Genomic DNA, 20,632 nt, shown 5'->3' on the forward strand with positions numbered 1-20,632 from the left:
AGTCCGGCATGATCTGGTCCTGTCTCCCCGCCAGCACCTCCTCCCACTTACCACCCCACCCCCCACTTGCTCTGCTCCAGCTGCACAGGCCTCCTTGATGGTCCTTGAACAAGCCAGGCACGCTCCTGCCTCAGGGTCTTTGCACTGACTGTTCCCTCTGCCTGGAGCCCATCTACTATGGATCACTCCTCCTTCACATCTCTGCTTAAATATCACCCATCAGGGAGGTCTCCTCTGAACACAGAGCCATCACTTGCCATCCCTGCCCCGTCTCATTCTGGCTGTATTTCTTTCCCGAATTACTGCATCTTTATCCCTTATTTGTTCTTTCTATCCGTTCTTTGAGGGATGTGGCTCTGCTTGGTGCCTGCCCGGGGCCTGGCACACAGTCGGAACAAACACAGGCCCACAGATGTCAGTGGAGAAACACAAGGATGTCCACTTGATTCTGCAGGCAGAATGATCTTTCTTTCTTTTTTTTTTTTTTGAGGAAGATTAGCCCTGAGCTAACATCTGCTGCCAATCCTCCTCTTTTTGCTGAGGAAGACTGGCCCTGATCTAACATCCATGCCCATCTTCTTCTACTTTATATGTGGGACGCCTACCACAGCATGGCCTGCCAAGCGGTGCCATGTCCGCACCCAGGATCCGAACCAGCGAACCCCCGGCCGCCCAAGCGGAACGTGCGCACTTCACCGCTGCGCCACGGGACCGGCGCCAGAATGATCTCTTTAAACAGCACATCACACATTCCCTGTTTAAAACCCCCATCCCATCAGTATCTATTACAATAATTTTTTTTCAAGGCACAGAATTGATGACCTACAGAATCACAGTTTCAAACAGTTCTGACTGAAATTTTAATACAATTTAATATAGAGCAAAAAAATCTTTCTATGGCCTCCCACTGTATTTAGAATCAAGTCCACCTCCCATCTGGCCAACAAGCTCCAGCCACACATGGCTATTTTCAACTTTCCAAATGCAACAAGTTCTCTGTTGCCTCTGGGAGTTTGCACATGCTGTTCCCCCTTCCTAGAACACTCTTCCCTCCCTTCTTCTACCACCTGCCAAACTCCTGCTGGTCTTTTCTCTTGGCTTCAAGGACCTCTTGTGGGAAGCCTTCTTTGACCCTACCCCCTGCTTATTCGGATGCCTTCCCTCTGCGCTCACCTCGCCTTATCACAGCCGACCGCCCTGGGTTGTAAATGCCTTCTTTCTGGTCCGTCTCCCCTCAGGAGGACTCTGTGAATGCCTGGGCCTGGCCCAGCTTGTGGAGCCCACCCACAGCATGACTGTCCCCCAATAAATGCCTGCTGAACATCACCCCAATGGACGGGTGAGGGAACCAGAGGCGCAGGGAGCAAAGGGGCAGCTGGTGGGGGACTTTTGGTATCACGGGTCAGGGGACCGGGCTCCGGGTGAAAGGGGTGGCCTGGCACTGGCCAGATGCAACACTTGGGAAAGTAGCTTAACACACGAGCCTGAACGTCATTATCTGTAAAACAAGTTGGCGATGAGTGGGACCCCCAAGAAGACACGTGGAGGGTGGAGAACGGGCTTTGGAGGGACCTGTGATCACTAATAGATGGACAGGTGACACTCTCGGAAGACAGGAGGAGCCCAGAGCTGAGCTGCGGGCCTGGGTGTGGGCCTTTGGGTTGGAGGGCCCCCTGCCACTCCTGCCCGCCCAGCCGCCCACCTGCCCCACTCACCGAGACGGTGGAGCTGGGTGTGTTGGTGCCATAGCCAGACGAAGGGAGCGAGGCCAGAGACCAGCGGCGTCCGTCCGCCCTGGAACCCAGCCGAGGTGCTCAGAGGCCGCCAGGCCCCCCCGCCCCCCACTCCTCGTGGTGTGGGGAAGCCACTGCCCACGGCCGGGACACGGCTGAGCAATGTCTGTGCTCTGAGACTCCTGGAGGCCCTCAGGGTCATGGAGGTGAGGAGGGCTTCAGTCTTCCCCACCCCCCCCAGGATCCTCCTCTCCTGTCAGCCTCATGCCAAACGAGCCCCCAGGGTGGACCCCGAGGAGGACCAGAAAAACCCACTCAAGGAGGTCACCCCAGGGGACCCTAAAAGCCTACCCCCAGAGGATGCCCCAAGAAAGCTCTCAGAGGTCGAGACCCCTTGGGTCTTCTCAAACACACAGACACACTGACACACGCTCCACGCCAGTACACTCACGTTCACACAGACACAGCCACTCTCATGGCCATACCCACTCACGCTAGTGTGAGCAGTGTGGTGGGGTTCACACACTGCCAGTCACACACATTCACTGTCCCATTCATGAACCCAAATATCATGCTTTCCTGCCTAACACAATCACACCTGACAATCCAGACAGCCAGGACTCACCCTCTGACACACACACACTCCCTCACACACACTCTACACTTTCACATTCCCACAGACACACATTGAAGGCGCCCTCATGCCCTCAGTCACCCATTGAAACTCTCACACAGCCACACGCTCATTCACACTCCTTCACACTCCCACGCAGACGACACACTCACGTGGAGACACACATGGAGCTGCATGCTCCCTCACATATTCACACACACTGACAACCCTACAGGCACACACTCACACATGTTCGCACCCCAATGCTGATGCACACCCCCACGGGCACCTGTGTAGGCTCGGGCTGCTCATGTATTCACAATCTCACCAACTCAGACGCACACGCATCCACACCAGCGCACAGAGTGCACACTTGCGTGGACACACGCTCCCCTGCACGGGACTCCTCCCTCGTCCCTCTCCTCGGGCCGGCCCTCCTCAGCCCAGTCGCCATGCCTGCCACTCCAGCAGGCGCGATCTTGGAGCCCTCTTCTGGCTCCCCACTGCCCTCAGCTGAATTCCACGGACAAGGAGGCCTTCCCCCACTCTCCCTAGGGAGCAGTCCTCTGTCCCCACTGTCCCCTTGACACCCACATCACAGTCTGCACCACCCTGGGGAGTGATTCGGCTCTCTGGCCTCCCGCCCCAGCTCAACTCCAAGGTTGGACACGGAGGGTCATTCGCCCTGTGTGCTCAGCTCCCAGCACACAGTAGGTATTCAGACGTTTTCAGGATGAATAAAGTTCAAAGAAAAAGAGGTCCGCCCCGAGCCGCTGGTGACTCCCAGAAGTTTCTCCAAAAAACCTTCGAGGAATCTCTGTGCCTCCTCCAATTCCGCCAAGGGCCCCAGAAAATTCGTTTAGGGACACTCCAGAAACCCGCAGGGTTCCCCGGAGGGAAACCCGAGATTCCTCCCTCTTGGCCCTCGAGAGATAGCCTTAGGCGCCCTCCCCCACGTCGGGGACCAAAAGTCCCTCCATGGGCACTGTGCAGTCTGCGCTTGCGCACCTCATCTCCGCTCCCCTGTCCTGTTGCTATGGAAACGCCTGGCCGGGAGAGCCGGGCTGGGGAGACTGAGACCCTGGGCCCAGCGCGCACGCGCTTTCCGCACCGCGGCAAAGGAAGCCCCGCCCCTTCCCTGATTCCGGATAGGTGGTTGGCCCCGCCTTCTTATAGGCCCCGCCCCTAAGGCTGGGGGCTTGTGCCCGCCGGAATGTTGGGGCACTCGGCGGGTCCCTCAGGCCCTGGCGCGGGTGCAATTAGGAGAGGAACAGATGGCGTCCCAGACGATGGGTGGGGAGGGTCCGGCCAGGGTTCTGGGGCCCAGGGGAGAGGGTCTCACCTTCGGGAGGAGGCAAACGAGAAGTGGGCGGGGGTGTTGGGGGAAAAGTTGCGGGGGCTGTCCAGGGGACTGCTACCTGTGGCAGAAAGAGGGAGATCTTTAGGCCTGGGGTGGGAGGCAAACCCATCAGGCCTCCTGATCCCCAAAGCAGGTTGCAAACAGCAATCCCACTCCTCTTTAGTCTAGGCCCACCCAAATTAGTTGGCCAAGCTCCTTAACTGTGCTCCGCAGCCCCCCCACCCCGCCTCCCTAAGGTGTTTGGGTTATCGAGCCAGCCCACACCCACTCCGGGCCTTCATCTGCGGTGGCCCCGCCCCCAGGTATGGCTCCTCCTTTTTGCCCCATCCCCTTTCCAATCTTGCTCCCCGTGGGCCTCCTCCCACCAATGCCCAGCAGGCTAAGGGTTGACCACGCCCTCACAAGGATGGTCCCGCCCCTTGTCCAATCTGGGCCCTCCTCTGTCCAGACTCGGCCCCCCTCCTGCGGCATGGGCACATCCCTCGCCTGTGGCCACACCCCTCGCCTGTGGCCACGCCCCTCTAGTCTGGTCCACACCCACCCCTGTCTCACCCAGGTGTCCCGGCAGTGGGGAGTGGGGTCGCGGCAGCGTGGGCGAAGTGCTGGTCAGGATGAGGCTTTTCCGGTTACTGGTACGGCAGCTGCGGGGAAGGTGAGGCAGGGGGCCGAGCTGGGCCGCGGCCCAGTGAGTTTGTGGCCCAACCAGCCTCCCTCCCATCTCAGATCCCCGCCTATCCCCAATCCGTGTGTGCCTGGACGTGCCCCCAGAGGACTGCCCAGAGGAGGAGACGGTGGAGACCTCCTAGAACTGTGTATGGGAGTGGATGCGCGTATGACATGTGTGTGCGAGACTACCGCTGTGGAGCATGTGACCTCGTAGGGCACAGTGTCAGTCATGAAGTGATAGACATGTTGTCTGTGTGACACCATTGGGGGTAACTGAGTGTGATACGCAGTGAGTTCAACACTGAGCATATCCTAGTGTGACATCATGTGTGACAGTCCCTGGGTTTGTCTTGTGTGATACAACCTGTGCCTTTGTGTGTCTATGTGACACAGTGTGTGGCGCCCCTTGCCCATGACTAGATGTGCCCCTGTGTGCTGTAACATGGGCACGATGCATGATTTCTGCTACCCGTGTCGGTATCTTAGTGTGGCGTTCTGAATCTGTGCGAGATGCTGTCCTGTGTCTATATGTGACACACCATGTGTGTCCATGAGTGGCATCTACTGTATGGGACTTTAACAGCTGGTGACACCAGGCATGTCTGAGCATGCCACCACGTGTGACATTTCCTGGATGAGTCTTGTGTGTGATAACGTGTGACATTGTGTGTTTCTCCGTCTCTGCAAGATTCCCTGTGTCCGTTTATTCTGGCATCTGTGTGACAAAGCATGTGACATGTTTAGATGATATGATGTGTTGTGACGTTGCGTACATGGATGTCACTGCCACACATGTGTCTGTGTGCATCTCGATGGCATAATCGTGTGTGTGGATCACCATGGGTATGACATTTCACTGGGTGTACACAACACTGTAGCTGTGGGTTTGCTTGTCTGTGTGCGACGCTGGGGTGCCCCTGTGTCTGTGTATGTCTCTCACCTATGGCTGCTGTATGTCTGGGTGTGCGTGGCGCCTCCGGTGTATCTGGGCCACTAGGGCTGTCGTGTGTGTATGTGTGTGTGACATCATGTCCTGTGTGACGCTGTGTGTCACTATTTTCCGTATGAGGCTGTGTTCCTGGGGGGGGAGGAGTTTGTGCTATAATAAAGCCCCCCCTTTCTCCCCTTCAGCATCCCAGCTTCCGAAGAGGGAGCCCCCAGCCCCTCCATTGCCCTCACCCCCCGCCGCAGTGACTGAGCACATCGGCGCGGCCGGAGCACGCGGCGTGGGGGTGGGGGGAGGCCAGGCTGCGGCTATTGTTCTGAGGGTGCCAAGCCCCCCACCCTCCCCTTCTTCCCCTACCCCCACCGGGCTGCCGAGCCCGCTGCACCAGCAGACAAAGGCGCCGCAACCCCCCACCCGGCGCAGCCCCCTCCCCCCGCGGCGGTCCTCTCCAGCGTGCAGTCTCCCAGCCCCGGCCTGCGCTGCCCCCAGTTCAGCCCCACCCCTGGCAGGAAGGCGCAGCGCGGGCACCTCTGGCGCATCTGGACCGGGTGCAGCATCCCGGGCCCCGCCCTGCCGCAGCGGCCAGGGGGGTCGCTTTTTTGGGGGGAGGGCCGGGTCAGGGTCTGAGGATCGGGGGTCTACCTCTTGGTGCGGCGGAACATACTGCCGCCAGGGAAGGAGGGCATCGAGAAATTGGAAAGCGCGGTCCAGAGAGAGTCAGACATGACCCGGCGGCGGCGACATGGTGGCAGGTGCGGCAGCGGCGGCGGCGGCGGCGCGGGGAGCGAGCGCGCGGGGCGGAGGCTGCAGCCGCAGCGGGCAGGGAGGGCGGGGGAGCGGGGGGCCGGGCGGCCGCCGCCCGCCGGGAGGGGGCGCTGCTGGACACCGCGCGCCTGGCCCCGCCCCCGCGCGCCCTGCGCCCCCGCCCCGGCCGGCCGGGAAGCGGCTGCCAGCCCCGCGGCTCTCCCCAGGGCTCACCTGCTGCTTTTCCGGGGCAAGGGCAGATCCTTCTGGAAGGCAAAAGGGCAAAAGGATGGAGGTCAGCGTGGACCATCAGCCGCCACCCGCGAGCCCCTGTCAGCCCCCTGGAGGAGCGGAAGTGGAGTGGGACCAGTTCCTCTTCACCATGGCCACCTGCACCCTTGGCCAGGCGCTGAGGACCAGGCTCCTTGGGGGAGGGGGTACCAGGGTGATTCCTCTCCCGACCCCCAGAGATCAGCACAAAGCCCCCTATTGGACTCCTGAGCTGGCATCTCAGTGTGTGTCTGTGCAAAAGAAACAGGACTCTTTATTTCAAAGATATTTCTTGAGCGCCTACTGTATGCCAGGCCCTGTGCTAGGCACTAGGGGCACAGCAGTGAATGAGACAAATAAAAACTCCTGCCTTTGGTGGACTAGCATTTAGAAGAGGGAAGCAGGGGCCCGCCTGGCGGCTCAGCGGTTAAATGCACACGTTCCGCTTTGGCGGCCCGGGGTTCATGGGTTCGGATCCCGGGTGCGGACACGGCACCACTTGGCAAGCCATGCTGTGGTAGGCATCCCACATATAAAGTAGAGGAAGATGGGCACGGATGCTAGCTCAGGGCCAGTCTTCCTCAGCAAGAAGAGGAGGATTGGTGGCGGATGTTGGCTCAGGGCTAATCTTCCTCAAAAAGAAAAAGAAGAAGAAGAGGGAAGCAGATAATAAACAAGATGAATGTAGAAGTGAATGAGATAATTTTAGACCACAATAAACATCATGAATAAAATTAAACAAGGTGATGTGATGGAAGGTGGCTAATAGGGGGACACAACGGTCAGAAAGGACTGCTCTGAGAAGGTGACTTTCATGTCTGTGTGTGTGAGGAAGATTGTTGCTAAGCTAACAGCTTGTGCCAATCTTCCTCTAGTTTAAGTGGGATGCCACCACAGTGACAAGCAGTGCTAGGTCCATGCCCGCGAACCCTGGGCCTCCAAAGTGGAATGCGTGAACTTAACCAGTATGCCGCCAGGCCAGCCCTTGGGGAGGTGACTTTTAAGATGATTGCTGAAAAATAAGAGCCAGCCATGGGAGGATCTGCGGGGAGAGCATTTCAGGTAGAGAACTGCAAAGGGCTGGAGGCAGGAGTGAACTTGGCATGCTCAGGCATGAAAGGTTGAATGAATGAATGAATGACTCCTCCACACCCCGACAGCTCTACCTCACTCCCAGCCAGGGTCACAGAGTTGGGGGGGCGGGGTACTGAGGGTGGCTCAAGACTGAGATTTGAAACGGGAATCAGGCGGCGGCTGGGTGGTCTTTTCCAATAATGTCAATGATGATAATTGATAGGTATTAACTTTGTGTCCACATCAGAACAAGGTGGTGTTCTATTTGTCAAGCACACAGGAAGTCACTACAGGGACCAGAAATTACGGAGGTCTGAGCCGTTTTCCAATGGCAACAGGGCAAGGGACGCCACCTTCCAGCCGGTTGTGTGTCCACAGGCTGAGGTGAGTAGGGCTGCAGGGGAAAGATTCAAGTGAGGGTTTTAAAAGCCCTTTTGTGGGGAGTCCAGCCACGGGAAAATGAGGAATGTTCTAGATCCGTTCTATGATCGCTGAAAGCAGAAAGCCCTGGGTTCAAATCCCAGCTTTCCCTTTTGGTAAATAACCTTCCCATCGTGCAGCCTCCTAGAGGATTCTGAGAGATGATGCAGATGCCTAGTAAGCTAGCATGTGCCTAGTACATAGTGAGCGCTCAGTAAATACTAAGTCATAGGAACAAGAGTTATTATGATTATGGATGGACATGCTGCATGACAGAGGATGGGCCAGAGGGACCTCTTACTCCCATGTCCAGAGCTTAGACGTATGGTCGGGATCAAAGGGCACACTGTCCAGATAGGCAGCCCTGCCCTCCCGAGTCAACGGTGACCGGAAATCCATACCAGGTTTTCCCCCTGTCTTTGCAGGAGCTGCTTGAATGAGCCACAGCTTGGACCAGCCGGCGGGGCTGCGCGACCCGCACTGGCCCAAACGAAATGGAAATCGGAACCTGGAGTTTGCGGCCACGGAGCCAGGGACTCCAGACCCAGGTACGCTCGGCCTCGAGGGTGAGCCCCTGGGGGACCTTTAAGCGCCACCGGAAGAAGGCCTCGAACCTAGTCCCATCTGCTAGAGCCCCTAAACATTCTAGGAGCGAAAAAAGGGGCAATATTGGAGCGGTGGAGGATTTGGATCCTTGGCGTCAGTGTAGACAGACGCCACCTCCATCCCCAGCTGCAGAGCCGCTCTGCCCGGGGAATTCTGCTTGTCCCGGGGATTAACGGACGGCGCTGCGGACAGGACACTCGAACTCAGGATGCTGTCCCATATATACGATCTCAGCTGCACACGGGGAACCCTCGGGCGCTCCGCGGCTGTGGGACAGTTTCTAAGGGGTTGCACCTGTGTGTAAGGGTGTATCCAGGCAGCGAAGTGGTTAACCCTGCCAGAAGGGACGAAGGTAGAGGCAGGACTCAGGCGGGGGTAGCCCGGCCAGCAGGACGCCTGGGGAAGGAAGGATGGGGGGCGGGGGGATGAGTGGGAGGATCCTGGGCTAGGGGCGGGGTCTTGCGCAGGAGACAGAAGTCCCGCGTGGCGCTGAGCCAATGGGAGTCGGCGCTGGCCCGGAGGGCGGGGACACACCCCATGCAGGCCACGCCCCTCCCCGCCCTCTTCCAGGGGACCCGACGGCGCGGACCCAGTCTGGCAGCTTGGCCTCTTGCTCTGGCTTTGCCGCAGCGCCTTCCGTTTTCTCAGAAACCCTTCTCCTAACCCAGCCCTGGGATAGAGAGGGAAGCCAAGGAAGACTTGAAGAGCCCAAGGCTCCTAGATGGGGCCATATGGGCTGTGTTTGAAGGCAAATGAGCTTTCCAACTCAGGTCTCGTTCTAGCATCATCCAGACGCCTGGAAGTCCTTCCTGCCGTCTGACACTGATTTTTCCTGCTGCACGGTCAGATCAGCCCCTTAGTCTCCATCTTCAAAGACGGTGAATTAGAGTCCAGAATTGGACGGGGTCCTGGGTGAGGGTTTCAATCCTACCCTTCTTTTCCCAAGCTTCAGGCTAGGAATGTAGCCTGAGTCTGGGCCACGTTAGGCTTTATCTAAACTCCTTCAGATTCCCTAGCTCGGGGCTGGGCTCCAAGGAGGCTCAGAAGGAGGAGACCCCAGGCAGGTCTTGGGGTGGAGTTTTGATCGGTTTCCCCTCTGGGGTCAGTTTGGGGGCAACACTGAACCCCGGTATTAACCCTTAGAAGCACACGCCGAGGACAGAAGAGGGCCCTTCTCAGCTTCAGAATCCCCACCCATCTCGCAGGTGGGAGTTCCCGACGCCCGGATTTGTCCCTCCTTCCCCACACTTCACAAGAGTCCTCAGTATCCCGCTCCATGCAGTGGACCCACGCCTCCCGCGCCTGCGCAGCCTGGAAACCAGCATCTTCTAAGGCTGCAAGGAGCTAAAAATCGCTCCCGCCCACCCACAAGCTGGGCTGGACTTGAGGATCGCGCGCGGGCTTGCGGGGAGGGGGGGTTGTAGTGGAGGGGGGCGGAATGCAGAGTGAGGAAGGAGGCCGCCTAGGCGCCGGTCCAATTAGAGCAGTAGGAAGAATCCTGGTGGCCAGGCAGGTGCATGGAGGTTGCAGGGAGTCCCTATGCCTCAAAAAGGGGCTCCTGGGGTGGTGAGGGGCGAGGCTGCAGCACAAACATGTTTACAGCTGCTCCGGGGCCGGCAGCCCCGAGGGGCGCGAGCCCTGGGGCAATAACTTTGCTCTGCGTCCCCTCACCCTCAGCCTGGCGGGGCGCCAGGGCGATGGCTTCGGCCCCAGCACCCTCCCCTTCCAGTGGTCCAGGCGCCCCTCAGGCTATCCTCGAGGGGGAGGGCTAGGCTGGGCTGCACCCCCTCCGCCAGCTCCCTGGATCCCCAGGCAGCGCCTGAGGGGCGGGGTCCCCAGCGCGGCGGGACGCGCGGCCACCGCGTTCCCCGCGGGGAGTGTCCCGAGGCCGAGGGAGGGGGAGCTGGACCGACCCTGGCGCAAGTTCTCCCGCCCCCTGCCGGGCTCCGCCCCAGGGCGCCGACCCCTCTTCTCCACCCGGGGCCGGGGCCGCCGTGTACCTGCAGCCTCCGGCGGCGGATCAGGCCCGAATCGTCCATGGCGGCGGCGGCGGCTTCGGCCCCGGGGAGGGAGGAGGGAGGCGGCGGCGGCGGCGGCAGCGGCGGCGGGAGGAGGGAGGAGGGAGGGAGGGAGAAGCCGCGGGGACCACGGCGGCGGCGGCGGCGGCGGCAGGGGGGGCGCTGGAGGGGGCGGAGCGAAGTTGGGCGGGCCCGGCGCCGTCACTGCGTCTGGGCGCCCAAGCCCGGCCTCGGCCAAGACTGCCCGCGCTGGGGGGGAGGGGGCAGGTGCGGGGAGGAGCCTCCAGATGCCCCCGATGGAGTCAAGCTACCAAGAGACCCCTGTCGGGAGAGAGAACCTAGGGGAGCGACATGCTCATGGGTAGACCCCCCCCACACCCAAGAAACACCCCAAGGGAGACATCCTCACTGAGATATATTCCCTCTGCGGACCCCACCCCCACCCCAGCTACCCCTTTAGTGAGACACATTCCCGCGGGGCGATAGTCTCCACGGGGAGGCCTTCTCCAGTCGGGAACTCTCCCCTCACCCTGAAAATCATTCCTAAGACTGATGGCCTCTGGGAGGTGATAATTCCTCTCAAAAGCCCCCTCCTCCAAAAGAAGAGACATTTCTGCAGAGAAAGATGCCCAAGGGTGACATGTTACGTGGGGAGCCTGTTGAAGGTACCCCTAATGAAAGGCCCCCTAAAAGCTGTATTGTCTGTGGGAAATTGTCCCCACCCATGAGACCCCCCCACATCCCAAAGAGATACACTCTTACAGAGTGACGTTTTCACGGAGGAGACCCGTCCCCACTCCAGAGGCCCCTTCAGAAAAACATCGACACGCGTAGTGTACCGACCCCTTCCCCAGCAGAGCCCCCTCAGGGAACGGGGCAGCCCCTCTGGCGACCCCCCCTCCCTCAGCGTCAGGATTAAGGAGCCAGGCCAGGCTGGGCTGTATTTATAGGAGCGATTAGCTGGTAGTTGGGGAGGGGGGCAGCAGAAGAGATTTTTACAACCCCCCCCCCGCCGTGTTCCTACAGCTGAGGCCAAACCGCCCATGCTTCCCAGAGTTGGAGTGGAAAGCGTCGGAGACGTCCCCACTTCAAAGCTAGGCACTGGGGGGTAGGGTGGAGAGGGGACTTCCCAAGGGTCCCGGTTCCTAACTGGCCGGAAGGCCTTGGAGGGCGCGGTCACTGGACGGGAGCGACCCCTGCCGGCCACCGGGGGCGACGGCGAGGTCTAGGTCCGGTGTTTCCGGGCGCTTGTCTCCTCATCTCTGCGCCTTTGCCTGAGTTCTCTCTGCCGGCCTCTCTCGGCCTTTTTTGCAGGGTCGTGCTGCCACCTCGCTGCGTCCGTTCTTCGCACTTGTCTGTTCAAGGCCCAGACTCCGCTCCTCTCGCCGCTTCGCACGCCGGCGGCCGCGGGAGCTCTCCGTGGTGCTGATCTCGCGTGCTCCTGTCCGCGGTGCTGAAATCCGAGCGCGGGGTCAGCGGCTGAGGTCACGGGACGGGAAAGGCCGGCGGGTGGCACAGCCCAGAGGCTGGACGGATCTGACCCATGACCACCATGGACTACCCCAAGATGGACCGGGGGAAGGCTAGGCGCACTTGGTCTTGGTTGCTGAAGCCTCCAGGACGTTAATGGGTACCCACAGAGGGGCCCGGCGACAGTGCCTCCTTATTCGTTCATTTACTCGACTCGTATTGAGCACCTACTGTGTGTAAAGTCGTGTTTTGGGACCTGGAAGTACAGCACTGAAGAGACAGACAAAAACTCTGCACTGGCCTGGGAAGGGAGGGAGAGAGATTTGCAGTGGTGATCGTTGCTCACAAAAACACATATGCACACTCTACAAGCACAAGCACACACACGCACTCTGCAAATATACGTACAAACACGAACATCCGCACACACGCTCAGCAAACACAGGCTCATCGTCTCCTAGTCACTCTGCAAACACATACTCGGCAAAACACCCACTCTGCAAATACACACACTTACAAACATAGACTCAGCAAACGCAGACACACACAAACACATGTACACATAAGCTCACACTCTGCAAACACACACACATGCAAACACATACTTAGAAGACAGACATATAACACACAGTCAGCAAATGCATACACAAATAACACATAAAACACTCAATAAACACAAGCACACATGCATAGTTTCACAGAGAAGCTCAGTTACACACGAACTCTCATCCAACATACAGACACGTTATCCTCCCAACACAACACATGGACACATGGACACACACACACACTTCACATACCCGCTGCAGGGCTGCTTTTCTCATCAGACTCTCCCACTAGAATGTCAGCTCTGTGAACGTTGAGATTTTCATGTCTTGGTCTCTACTGCGTGCCCAGAACCTGGCACACAGTAGGTATTCAATAAATCTTTGTTGAATGAATGAATTGAGGAAATGTTCACAAGGGACACACATTCACAGATGCTGCAGAGGGACACACACACACACACACATTTCAGATGCAGATACATACCCTCTCCATACATGACAACACCTCTTTGTTCACTCATGGTCAACATTCATGGTCAACCACCTTTATCCATTGACTTATCCACAGCATTTTCCCAGAACACCCATCCTGATCCTACATCCCCCGTGCCCACATTTATTATCTGATTCTTACTCAACTGGACACACTTGCCTTGGGACACATTCAGGCCTCCTTACCCAGATTTTGAACACACATCCACACAACCAAGAGACACACATAAACATGCCCTCACACAACAAACACACACATACATGCTCAACACACACATGCAGCTACACAAACACACTGTCATCCAACACACACACACACACACTCACCACACACATACATACAGAGCTTAAGCCACAAGCTCAACATCAAGGCAAACACAAGGATATATACACACCAACCCCTGGTCCACGGCCTTTGGTCTGCTGGAGCAGGGGCAGGGCAGTGGGAAACCCCGCCCCTGCGTCAGGCCACGCCCCTTTTGGCTGCTGCTGTGTCCTGGACTTGACCCTGAGGTGTCCTGAGCAGCACCCTAGACCCCAGTCCAGCTAACAGGTGAGGGGTGGCCCGAGGGGGCAGAGTTGGGGGGGGAATTGTCTTGTCTCCCCAAACCCCCAGTTTCCCCTGCCCTGGGGGTTTTGGACCCCGGTGAGAGAACCCAAGTCCTGCCACGGCTGAGCTTGGCTCCGAAGGCCCAGCCCTAGGTGGCAGCCCCTAAGCCGATTGTGGGTCAAGAGAAGGTGACCATGATAAGGGCCAGCGGGGATCGAGAGGGAGGGAGGAGACTGGGCAGAAGAGAGGGAGGAATTACTGGACTGAAGAGGGAGATTGGAAGAGCTGGGTAGGTCCCCTGAGTTCTGGGGACAGAGGGGGTCACCTGAGAGCCGACAGGGTGAGAGATCTTGCTGGGTGTGAGGGGGGAGGGGGCACTTGGTCCTGGGCACTTGGGGAGGAGGGCACAAGAGTCTGATGGGGGGCTTCTGGGTCAAAGGTAGGCTTTGGTGGTCTCCTGGTATTTGAAGATCCCTGGGCATTCCTTCCTTATCAACTGCCCGTTCTCTGGTCTCCCTAGGCAAAGTCTCCTGGGTGTGCATCAGGAGGGTGCCACCCAGAGCTCCCAAAAAGGGGCTGCCGTACCTCACCCCATACCCTAGCTCACTCTTATCTCAGTTGGACATGGCCTGCAGGGGCCGCACTCGACCTAGGGGCCTGGCCTGGGCCCTGCGACTGACCCTGGCATGGATCCTGCTGGGAGCCTGTGGAAGGAGCCACCCATTCCCAGCTACGTCCCGGAGACATCATGGGCTGGTGGCCGATCTGGGCACAGGTCAGTTGCACCTGGCAGGTGAGCAGTCCAGACCCTGCCTAATCCCCAACACCCAGGAACCCCCACTCCACCACGTCAGTGCTAGAATTTCCTTATGAGAGGGGTTTAGGGGGACAGTAAAAGAGCACAGACCCTGGAGTGAGACTGCCTGTGTTCAAATTCCAACTCTGCCACTTCGTGGCAGTGTGACCCTGAGCAAGTCACTTAACCTCTCTGGGCCTCATGTGGGCCATTAAAAAGGAGGAGAAAGACTAGACCTACCTCATAGCCATGCTGTAAAAAGGTGTATGTAAGTGTATGAGCCCTCTACCACTACCAGGGACATAAGTGATAAGCTGATTATGACGAGCGAGTACTATTACTTGAAGCTGCATTTGCATTCCAAGAAAAGTGTCTTTACTTAAATTTTATGTTTTGGAGGACTGACATAACTGGGATCTTTCCTGTCCAGGCGACCCCCAGGCCTTGGTTCCCCAACCCTACCTGAGGATCCAAGACCCCAGCTCACAGGAGTCCCCTTCTCCACGGCCTTGTTGTCCCTCAGAGATGGACACACCAAAGGCATTGGGCCCTGGGATCATCCCAAGGCGCTGTGGGGAGCCGAACCCCGAGTGAGTACAGCACCTCCCACCCCAGCTTTTCCTCTTGTTTTTTGCTCCAGTTGCCCCCGCCAGGGTCCAGAGCCCCCACGCATCCTGACCCATCTGGGTCTCTCTCCCGATGTCCAGGTGCAAATCCTTCCTGGGACACCTCCAAATTGCCCTCCGCAGTCGCTTGCGCCTGCTGCAGTTGGGGGTCCGCCGGGGGCAGCCGCTCTGCGCAGAGCTCTGCGATGCCTGGTAGGAGAGGCGGGGCGCGAGGGCGTGGCCTATGTTTTGGGCGGGGCCGAAGGCGGGATCTGCAGCTGGCTCGTCCTTGTGTTTGAAGGGGCGTGGCCTGCCTCCAATAGGGCCAAGGTCTACAGGATGAGGCCTAGGGTTTAGAGGCTAGGCGGTAAGGGACGGGGGCTGTGGAGGCCCTGGCTTTTAAGATTGACAGTACGTAGGCGTGGCCTTCCATGGACCTGGGTTTTTTTGTAAGGGGCGGGGCCTCTTCATTGAAAAGAGAAGTTAAAAGTGTGGATGGAATGTAAGGGGCTGGCCTGGAATGCAGATGGTCTGAGGTCAGCGGGGATGAGTCCAGTTGTGAAAGGTCCCTGCGTACGTGTGAAGAGCATGGGGCGGGGTAAAATCTGAAGGATGGCGTTTGTAGAGGTGTGGTCCTAATAGGCGGGGCCTGGATCTGGGAAAGGACACACACTGGGCGAAGACTTGGAGAGCAGGAATCCCACTACAACGCGGCTGTGGGGCCCTTAGCCACCTTCCTCTCTCCACACACCACCTCCAGGTTTGCCACCTGCGAAAGTGCTATCGCCTGCGGCCGCACTTGGCTCCCATTCCCGGAAAAGAAGGGCTGCGAGCCGGACTGCACTATCTATGGGCAGGTGAGCATGGGACAGAGGGCACGGGGAAGAGACTGAGACCTCCCCTTACTATGTCCCGTCTTAACCCGCCTAAGTCCCAGAGTCCGGACTGGCACCCCAAGGCCCCCGCTCCCACCCTTTCCCCTTCCGCAGTCCAACCTCCCTAATGGGACAGGCCTGTAGCCTCCCTAAGGTCCACTGAGTCTCGATTTGCTTTCCCCAAGGGAAGCGTGCTCTAGGCCCATCCACAGGTTCCCCTGGAAGACCCAGAGGCCTGAGTCACCTTCCCGCTTCTGGCCCAGCCTTAATCTGGCTTTCTGCCACCCCGGCCCTGGGAACCCAGTAAGAACCACTCGCTCTCCCCAAGGCCCCGTCCCCACCCTGGCCCCGCCCCCAGGCTCCCCGGGGGACTCAGAGGCGGGAATCGCCCGCCGCAAGACCGCGCCCCGGCCCCGGTCTCCACCGGCGGTGGAACTCCCAGACTTTCCTCCCCAAGGCCACGCCCGCGAGCCCGCCCTCTGCCCGCCCCACACGGCCCCGCCCCCAGGATGCTGACTCCGCCCCCTTCTCCAGACATTCACTGACGGAGCCGACCTTTGCCGCTCGGTTCTGGGCTCCGCGCTGCCGGTGGCAGCTCCGGGCACCGCTCACTGTCTCAGCATCTCCATCTCGGGGCTTCCGCGTCCCGGACACGGACGGAGGGCCCGGGACACCGCCTTCCCGCGCCCCCGCCGCCCTCGCACCTGGATCCCGGACGCTGCGGGCAGCGGGAGCGGCAGCGGCAGCGGCGGCGGCGCCTAGAGGGCGCCTGGCCTCGGCTGGGAGCTGGTCCCTCCCCCCCCACCCGCCCACCCCGGCGGCCCTTTAGGACAGCCAGAGCGCCTCTCCTCCCCTCTCGGCCCTCTAGTTCCCAGAGTCCTGCCCCTCTTCCCTGGGGCCCCAGAGACTCGCCCCTCTCCAGATTATGAGGGAAATAACCCACCCAACTCTACTCATTTTCCCCCTCTCCCCACTGAATAAAGTCGCCAACTAGAGCACGTGATGTGGCTGCTTCTCGGGGAAACACGTGGGGAAGGGTAGTTGCCAGAAAGTGATAGGTGTCTCACTTCTAATCCTCAGGTCTTAGAGTTAGCGACTGATTCATACGAGCATGTAAATGATAGATGGCCTACACTCTGGAGCACTAGTCATAACTTGGAATATTCCGGTGTCACAAATAGGGGGGTTCTGCAGGGTCAGAAGAAGGGCTGACCGGCAGATGTGTTCTCCCGCTGTGTGCCACCGGGGCCGCCAAGAAGCCCTCTGACTTGTCTAGACCTCAAGACACCCTTTACGGCCTTCCCCTCTGAGTAAGCAGGCCCAGCGGTGTCTGGCACAAGGCTCCCTTCCTTCCTCCCATTCTCCCTCATCCCAATGCGGGCCCGAAGGCAGTGTGGACTGGACTCAGATTCAGGATTCGGGTTGTAAGCTCTCCTTTTAATTCTTCTCCTTGTCCACAGGCCCTAGGAGAGCCTCAGTTTCCTCTCCTGGAAAATGGGCAATGTCCCTTGTAGTTCTGTTGAGCAGAGGAACATTGACGGCTGCTCTTGTGTACAGGCACTGCGCTGAGCTAGACAGATGAGGCCCACTCCCGGCCCTCAGGGAAGACGGAGTAATATAGGTGCCCCACCCGGAGGGGAGCTGAGGGGCCTCTTTTGGCTGCAAGAGACAAACTCAGTTCACAGAATCTTTAGGCAAGATGAGCTTTGGAAATGGCTGTAGCTAGGTTCTTAAATGATATTAGGAATCTCTGTATCTCTTTCTTGGCTATACTCTGGGACATCTCTTCACAGTATAAAGATGGACCAGAACTCTGTGATGCCAGAGGCTAAGATGGGCCCATTTCTTGGAGAACCAGCAAAGCTCCCAGGCCGGCTCTTGTTGATCCGGCCTCATCAGGAGCCCATCAGCGAACCAATCACGTGCCAGGGGTGCTCTGCGCTCACCGGCCTGATCTGGGTTGTGCGCTGGGGCCTGAAGGCCCATCGTGGGGTCAGTTCCATCTGAACAACATGGACTGAGGATGGGGAGGGGTGGCCCCCCCAAAGGAAAATCAGGGGCCAGAACTAGGAGAAGCGGAGGGGCACTGGGCAGGGATCAAGATACATCCAGTAGAGACTGCCGGTTAGAACCCCGACTCGGTGGTCTGTCTGCCTGGGCTCACATCCCAGTTCCACAGCGATTCATGCTGCAACTTTGCGCATGTAGCTCAGCGCACTGAGCCTCAGCATCTTCGTCTGTAAAAGGGGAATATTAATTGTTCCTCTCATAGGGGTGCCGGATTAAAGGAATTAAGGCAAGCTGTTCTGCTTATGCATCGCTGTGTAACAAACTCAACTTGGTATTAAATGACATCATTATTATCTTTCCTGGGTCTGGGCCTTCCCTGGGCTCGTTGGGGTGGGTCTTTCTCAAGGTCTCTTGCTTGGCTGCAGACAGTGGCTGGGGCTGGACTCACCTGGAAGGCTTCGTCACTCATACATCCTCTTGCCTTGAACCTCAGCGGGGGCCGTCGGCCAGAAACTCTACCCGTGGCCTCTCCCTGTGGCTTGGGCCTCCTCACAGCATGGTGACAGGGTTCCCAAGGCAAGTGTCCCAAGAAAGAGCCAGGTGGATGTTGTCTCACCTTTGACAGCCTAGCCTTGGAAGTCACACAGTGTCACCTCTGCTCTTTATTCACTAGAAGAGTCACTAAGTCAGCTCATATTCAAGGGGAGGTGTCCCAGGCTCACCTCCTAATGGGAGGAATGTCAAATGAAGTGCTTAGAAAGGGCCTGGCCCTTAAGTAACACTCAGCAAATACAGACAGCATCCGTCACCATTGTTGTTGATGATGTCATATACTGTGTCACTGTGACAAAGAGGGTGAGCAGGCAGTCAAGGAAGCAAAGTGACATAAACCTGTGAAGGAGCTCCAGGCAGATGGCCAAGCCACAGGGAAGGGCTCCAAGTGGGAGGGCAGGGGACCTCAGGTTCTGCAAACTCCAGCTGCTCAGCGAGCCTGGAGCGGAACTGGGGTCAGATCACAGAGGGCCCTGAACACCAGGTGAAGGCACTTGGACCTCATGAAAAGGGATGTGAGAGCCATGGAAGGTCTGTGCAGGGGAAGCTCCATCAGACCAACATTCTTGGCCACCACGTGCAGGCAGGACAGGGGAGGGGGAGACAGCGGTGAGGGGCGCCAGTGAGGACCATGGGACAGGAGCCAGAAGATGGGCATGGGGATGCAGGAGAGGGATTCAGAGGAATAACCCCCAGGGCTGTCCTGAGAAGAGCAGGAGTGATCATTTGAAAGCTTCAGCAGCACGGGTGGCTGTCAACCTCACGTTCACCAGGACCAGGGGCCTTCGGCAGCACGGGTGGCTGTCAACCTCACGTTCACCGGGACCCGGGGTCCTGTGGCAGGCCTCCACACCCCTAACTCCCAGCTGAGCTCAATGCTGCCAGACCGGGGACCCCACTTCAAATAGCTGGGGACCCAGAGACTTTTGTCAGAAGTAACACTTGTGAGTGACAGCTTTCGGGTGCCCGCGTCTGCTCGTCACGAGCTGCAAGAGAAGGGGCCGTTTCTCCTCATCTTGCAAGGCGAGTCCCATCAGCAGTCGTCAGAAGGGCCCCTAATTTTGAGATGAACTGTGATTCTAATAATTCTGAGGAGAAACAGGCAGGTCTGAGATATCCAAATTCACAGCACACAAGAGAAAAAGACAAAGTGGAGTTATAAACAGAATCAGGCCCCGTAAGGTTTGGCAACTGTGATGATAACCCCCGGCCAGGCTGGAAGAGCAGGCGCCCCTTGGGTGGGGACATGTGGAGGCTGCGGCTCCTCCTGGAGGCCCGCCCACACAGGGGCCTTCTTGCAGCCAGGTCCTCTCACCTCCGGGTCTCCACACTTGCTGTTCCCACTGCCTGGAACCCCCTTGGCCCTCCTGGTTCCACCCCTCCCCCTTCAGGTCTTGGCTGGTTGGCCCCTCAGGCTCGGCGAGCCCCAGACTGCAGCTGGCCTCCCCACCACCCAATCCCGGGGCCCTCTGACCTCGACGGGAGGTTGGGGACCCTTTCCAGCTGGGTCAGGCCGGTGTCCGGCACGGGGCCCGCACGGAGCAGAAAGGTGCTGTGATGGGCTGAAGTGCATTCCCCTTCCCCAAAGTCATGAAGCCCTAACCCCAGGACCTCAGAATGTGACTGCATTTGGAGACAGAACCTTTAAAGAGGTGATCAAGTCAAAACGAGGTCCTCGGCGTGGGCCCCGATTCAGTGACTGGGGTCCTTATAAGAAGAGGAAGCGAGGACACAGACGCACAGGGACGACCACGTGAGGACACAGCGAGAAGACGGCGTCTACATGCCCAGGAGAGAGGCCTCAGAAGAAATTAGGTCTGCAGACACCCTGATCTCGGACTCCTAGATTCCAGAGCTGCGAGAAAACACCTTTGTTGCTTACACCCCCCAGACCGGGGTACTCTCCTATGAAAGCCCTAGCAGACTAGTAACATGCTCTAAAAATAATGCTCCCACAATGCCCTGGGCTTCTGTCATTAGAACATCTATTAAAAAGCAAAAAGCCACTCCCTTTCTTCCTTTCCATTAAAAATCCCACTGTTCAAGTCAAGGTAGGGTCAAGGGTGGGGGACCGGGGAACACAAGGATCTCTCCCTACCCCCAGGTAGCAATTTTTGACTTTTTATCCCTGATATTCCGCTCCCCGTGCCAGGGATTGCTTTGGGTATAGACACATCTTACTTTCAGCCAGGAAGTGACAGGGCAGCTGCTTGGAAATTAGGCCTTTGGAGGTTAGGATGTGATGCCTGGAGCTATGGCAGCTATCTTGGGACCATGAGAAGCA

At 58.3% G+C, this 20,632-nt stretch overlaps 2 protein-coding genes across 5 annotated transcripts in view; one reads left to right on the forward strand and one right to left on the reverse strand.

The window, feature by feature from the left end:
* MAST1 (microtubule associated serine/threonine kinase 1) overlaps positions 1–10,617 on the reverse strand; it is a 27,033-nt gene extending 16,416 nt beyond the window's left edge. For 2 of the 4 annotated variants that reach the window (XM_070623572.1, XM_070623570.1), the window contains exons 1-4: positions 5,961–6,095; positions 4,259–4,347; positions 3,689–3,764; positions 1,716–1,794 (exon numbers count right to left, since the gene is read on the reverse strand). In XM_070623572.1, coding sequence (XP_070479673.1) covers positions 1,716–1,794; positions 3,689–3,764; positions 4,259–4,347; positions 5,961–6,043 — 327 coding nt within the window. In that variant the 5' untranslated portion in view covers positions 6,044–6,095. Of the gene's footprint in view, positions 1–1,715; positions 1,795–3,688; positions 3,765–4,258; positions 4,348–5,960; positions 6,096–6,296; positions 6,329–10,432 lie in introns of those variants that run through there. The other 2 variants (XM_070623573.1, XM_070623571.1) reach the window with 2 other exon arrangements.
* On the forward strand, positions 5,949–16,781 carry RTBDN (retbindin). Its single transcript, XM_070623584.1, has 9 exons — positions 5,949–6,070; positions 7,654–7,790; positions 8,252–8,374; positions 11,765–13,513; positions 14,031–14,285; positions 14,737–14,896; positions 15,014–15,124; positions 15,672–15,768; positions 16,321–16,781. The coding sequence occupies exons 5-9, from the start codon at positions 14,135–14,137 to the stop codon at positions 16,546–16,548; spliced, it is 747 nt and encodes a 248-aa protein (XP_070479685.1). The 5' UTR covers positions 5,949–6,070; positions 7,654–7,790; positions 8,252–8,374; positions 11,765–13,513; positions 14,031–14,134; the 3' UTR covers positions 16,549–16,781.
* The last annotated feature ends 3,851 nt before the right edge of the window (positions 16,782–20,632 follow it).

The sequence above is a fragment of the Equus przewalskii genome, chromosome 6, assembly GCF_037783145.1.
Source record: "Equus przewalskii isolate Varuska chromosome 6, EquPr2, whole genome shotgun sequence".
Taxonomy (NCBI): domain Eukaryota; kingdom Metazoa; phylum Chordata; class Mammalia; order Perissodactyla; family Equidae; genus Equus; species Equus przewalskii.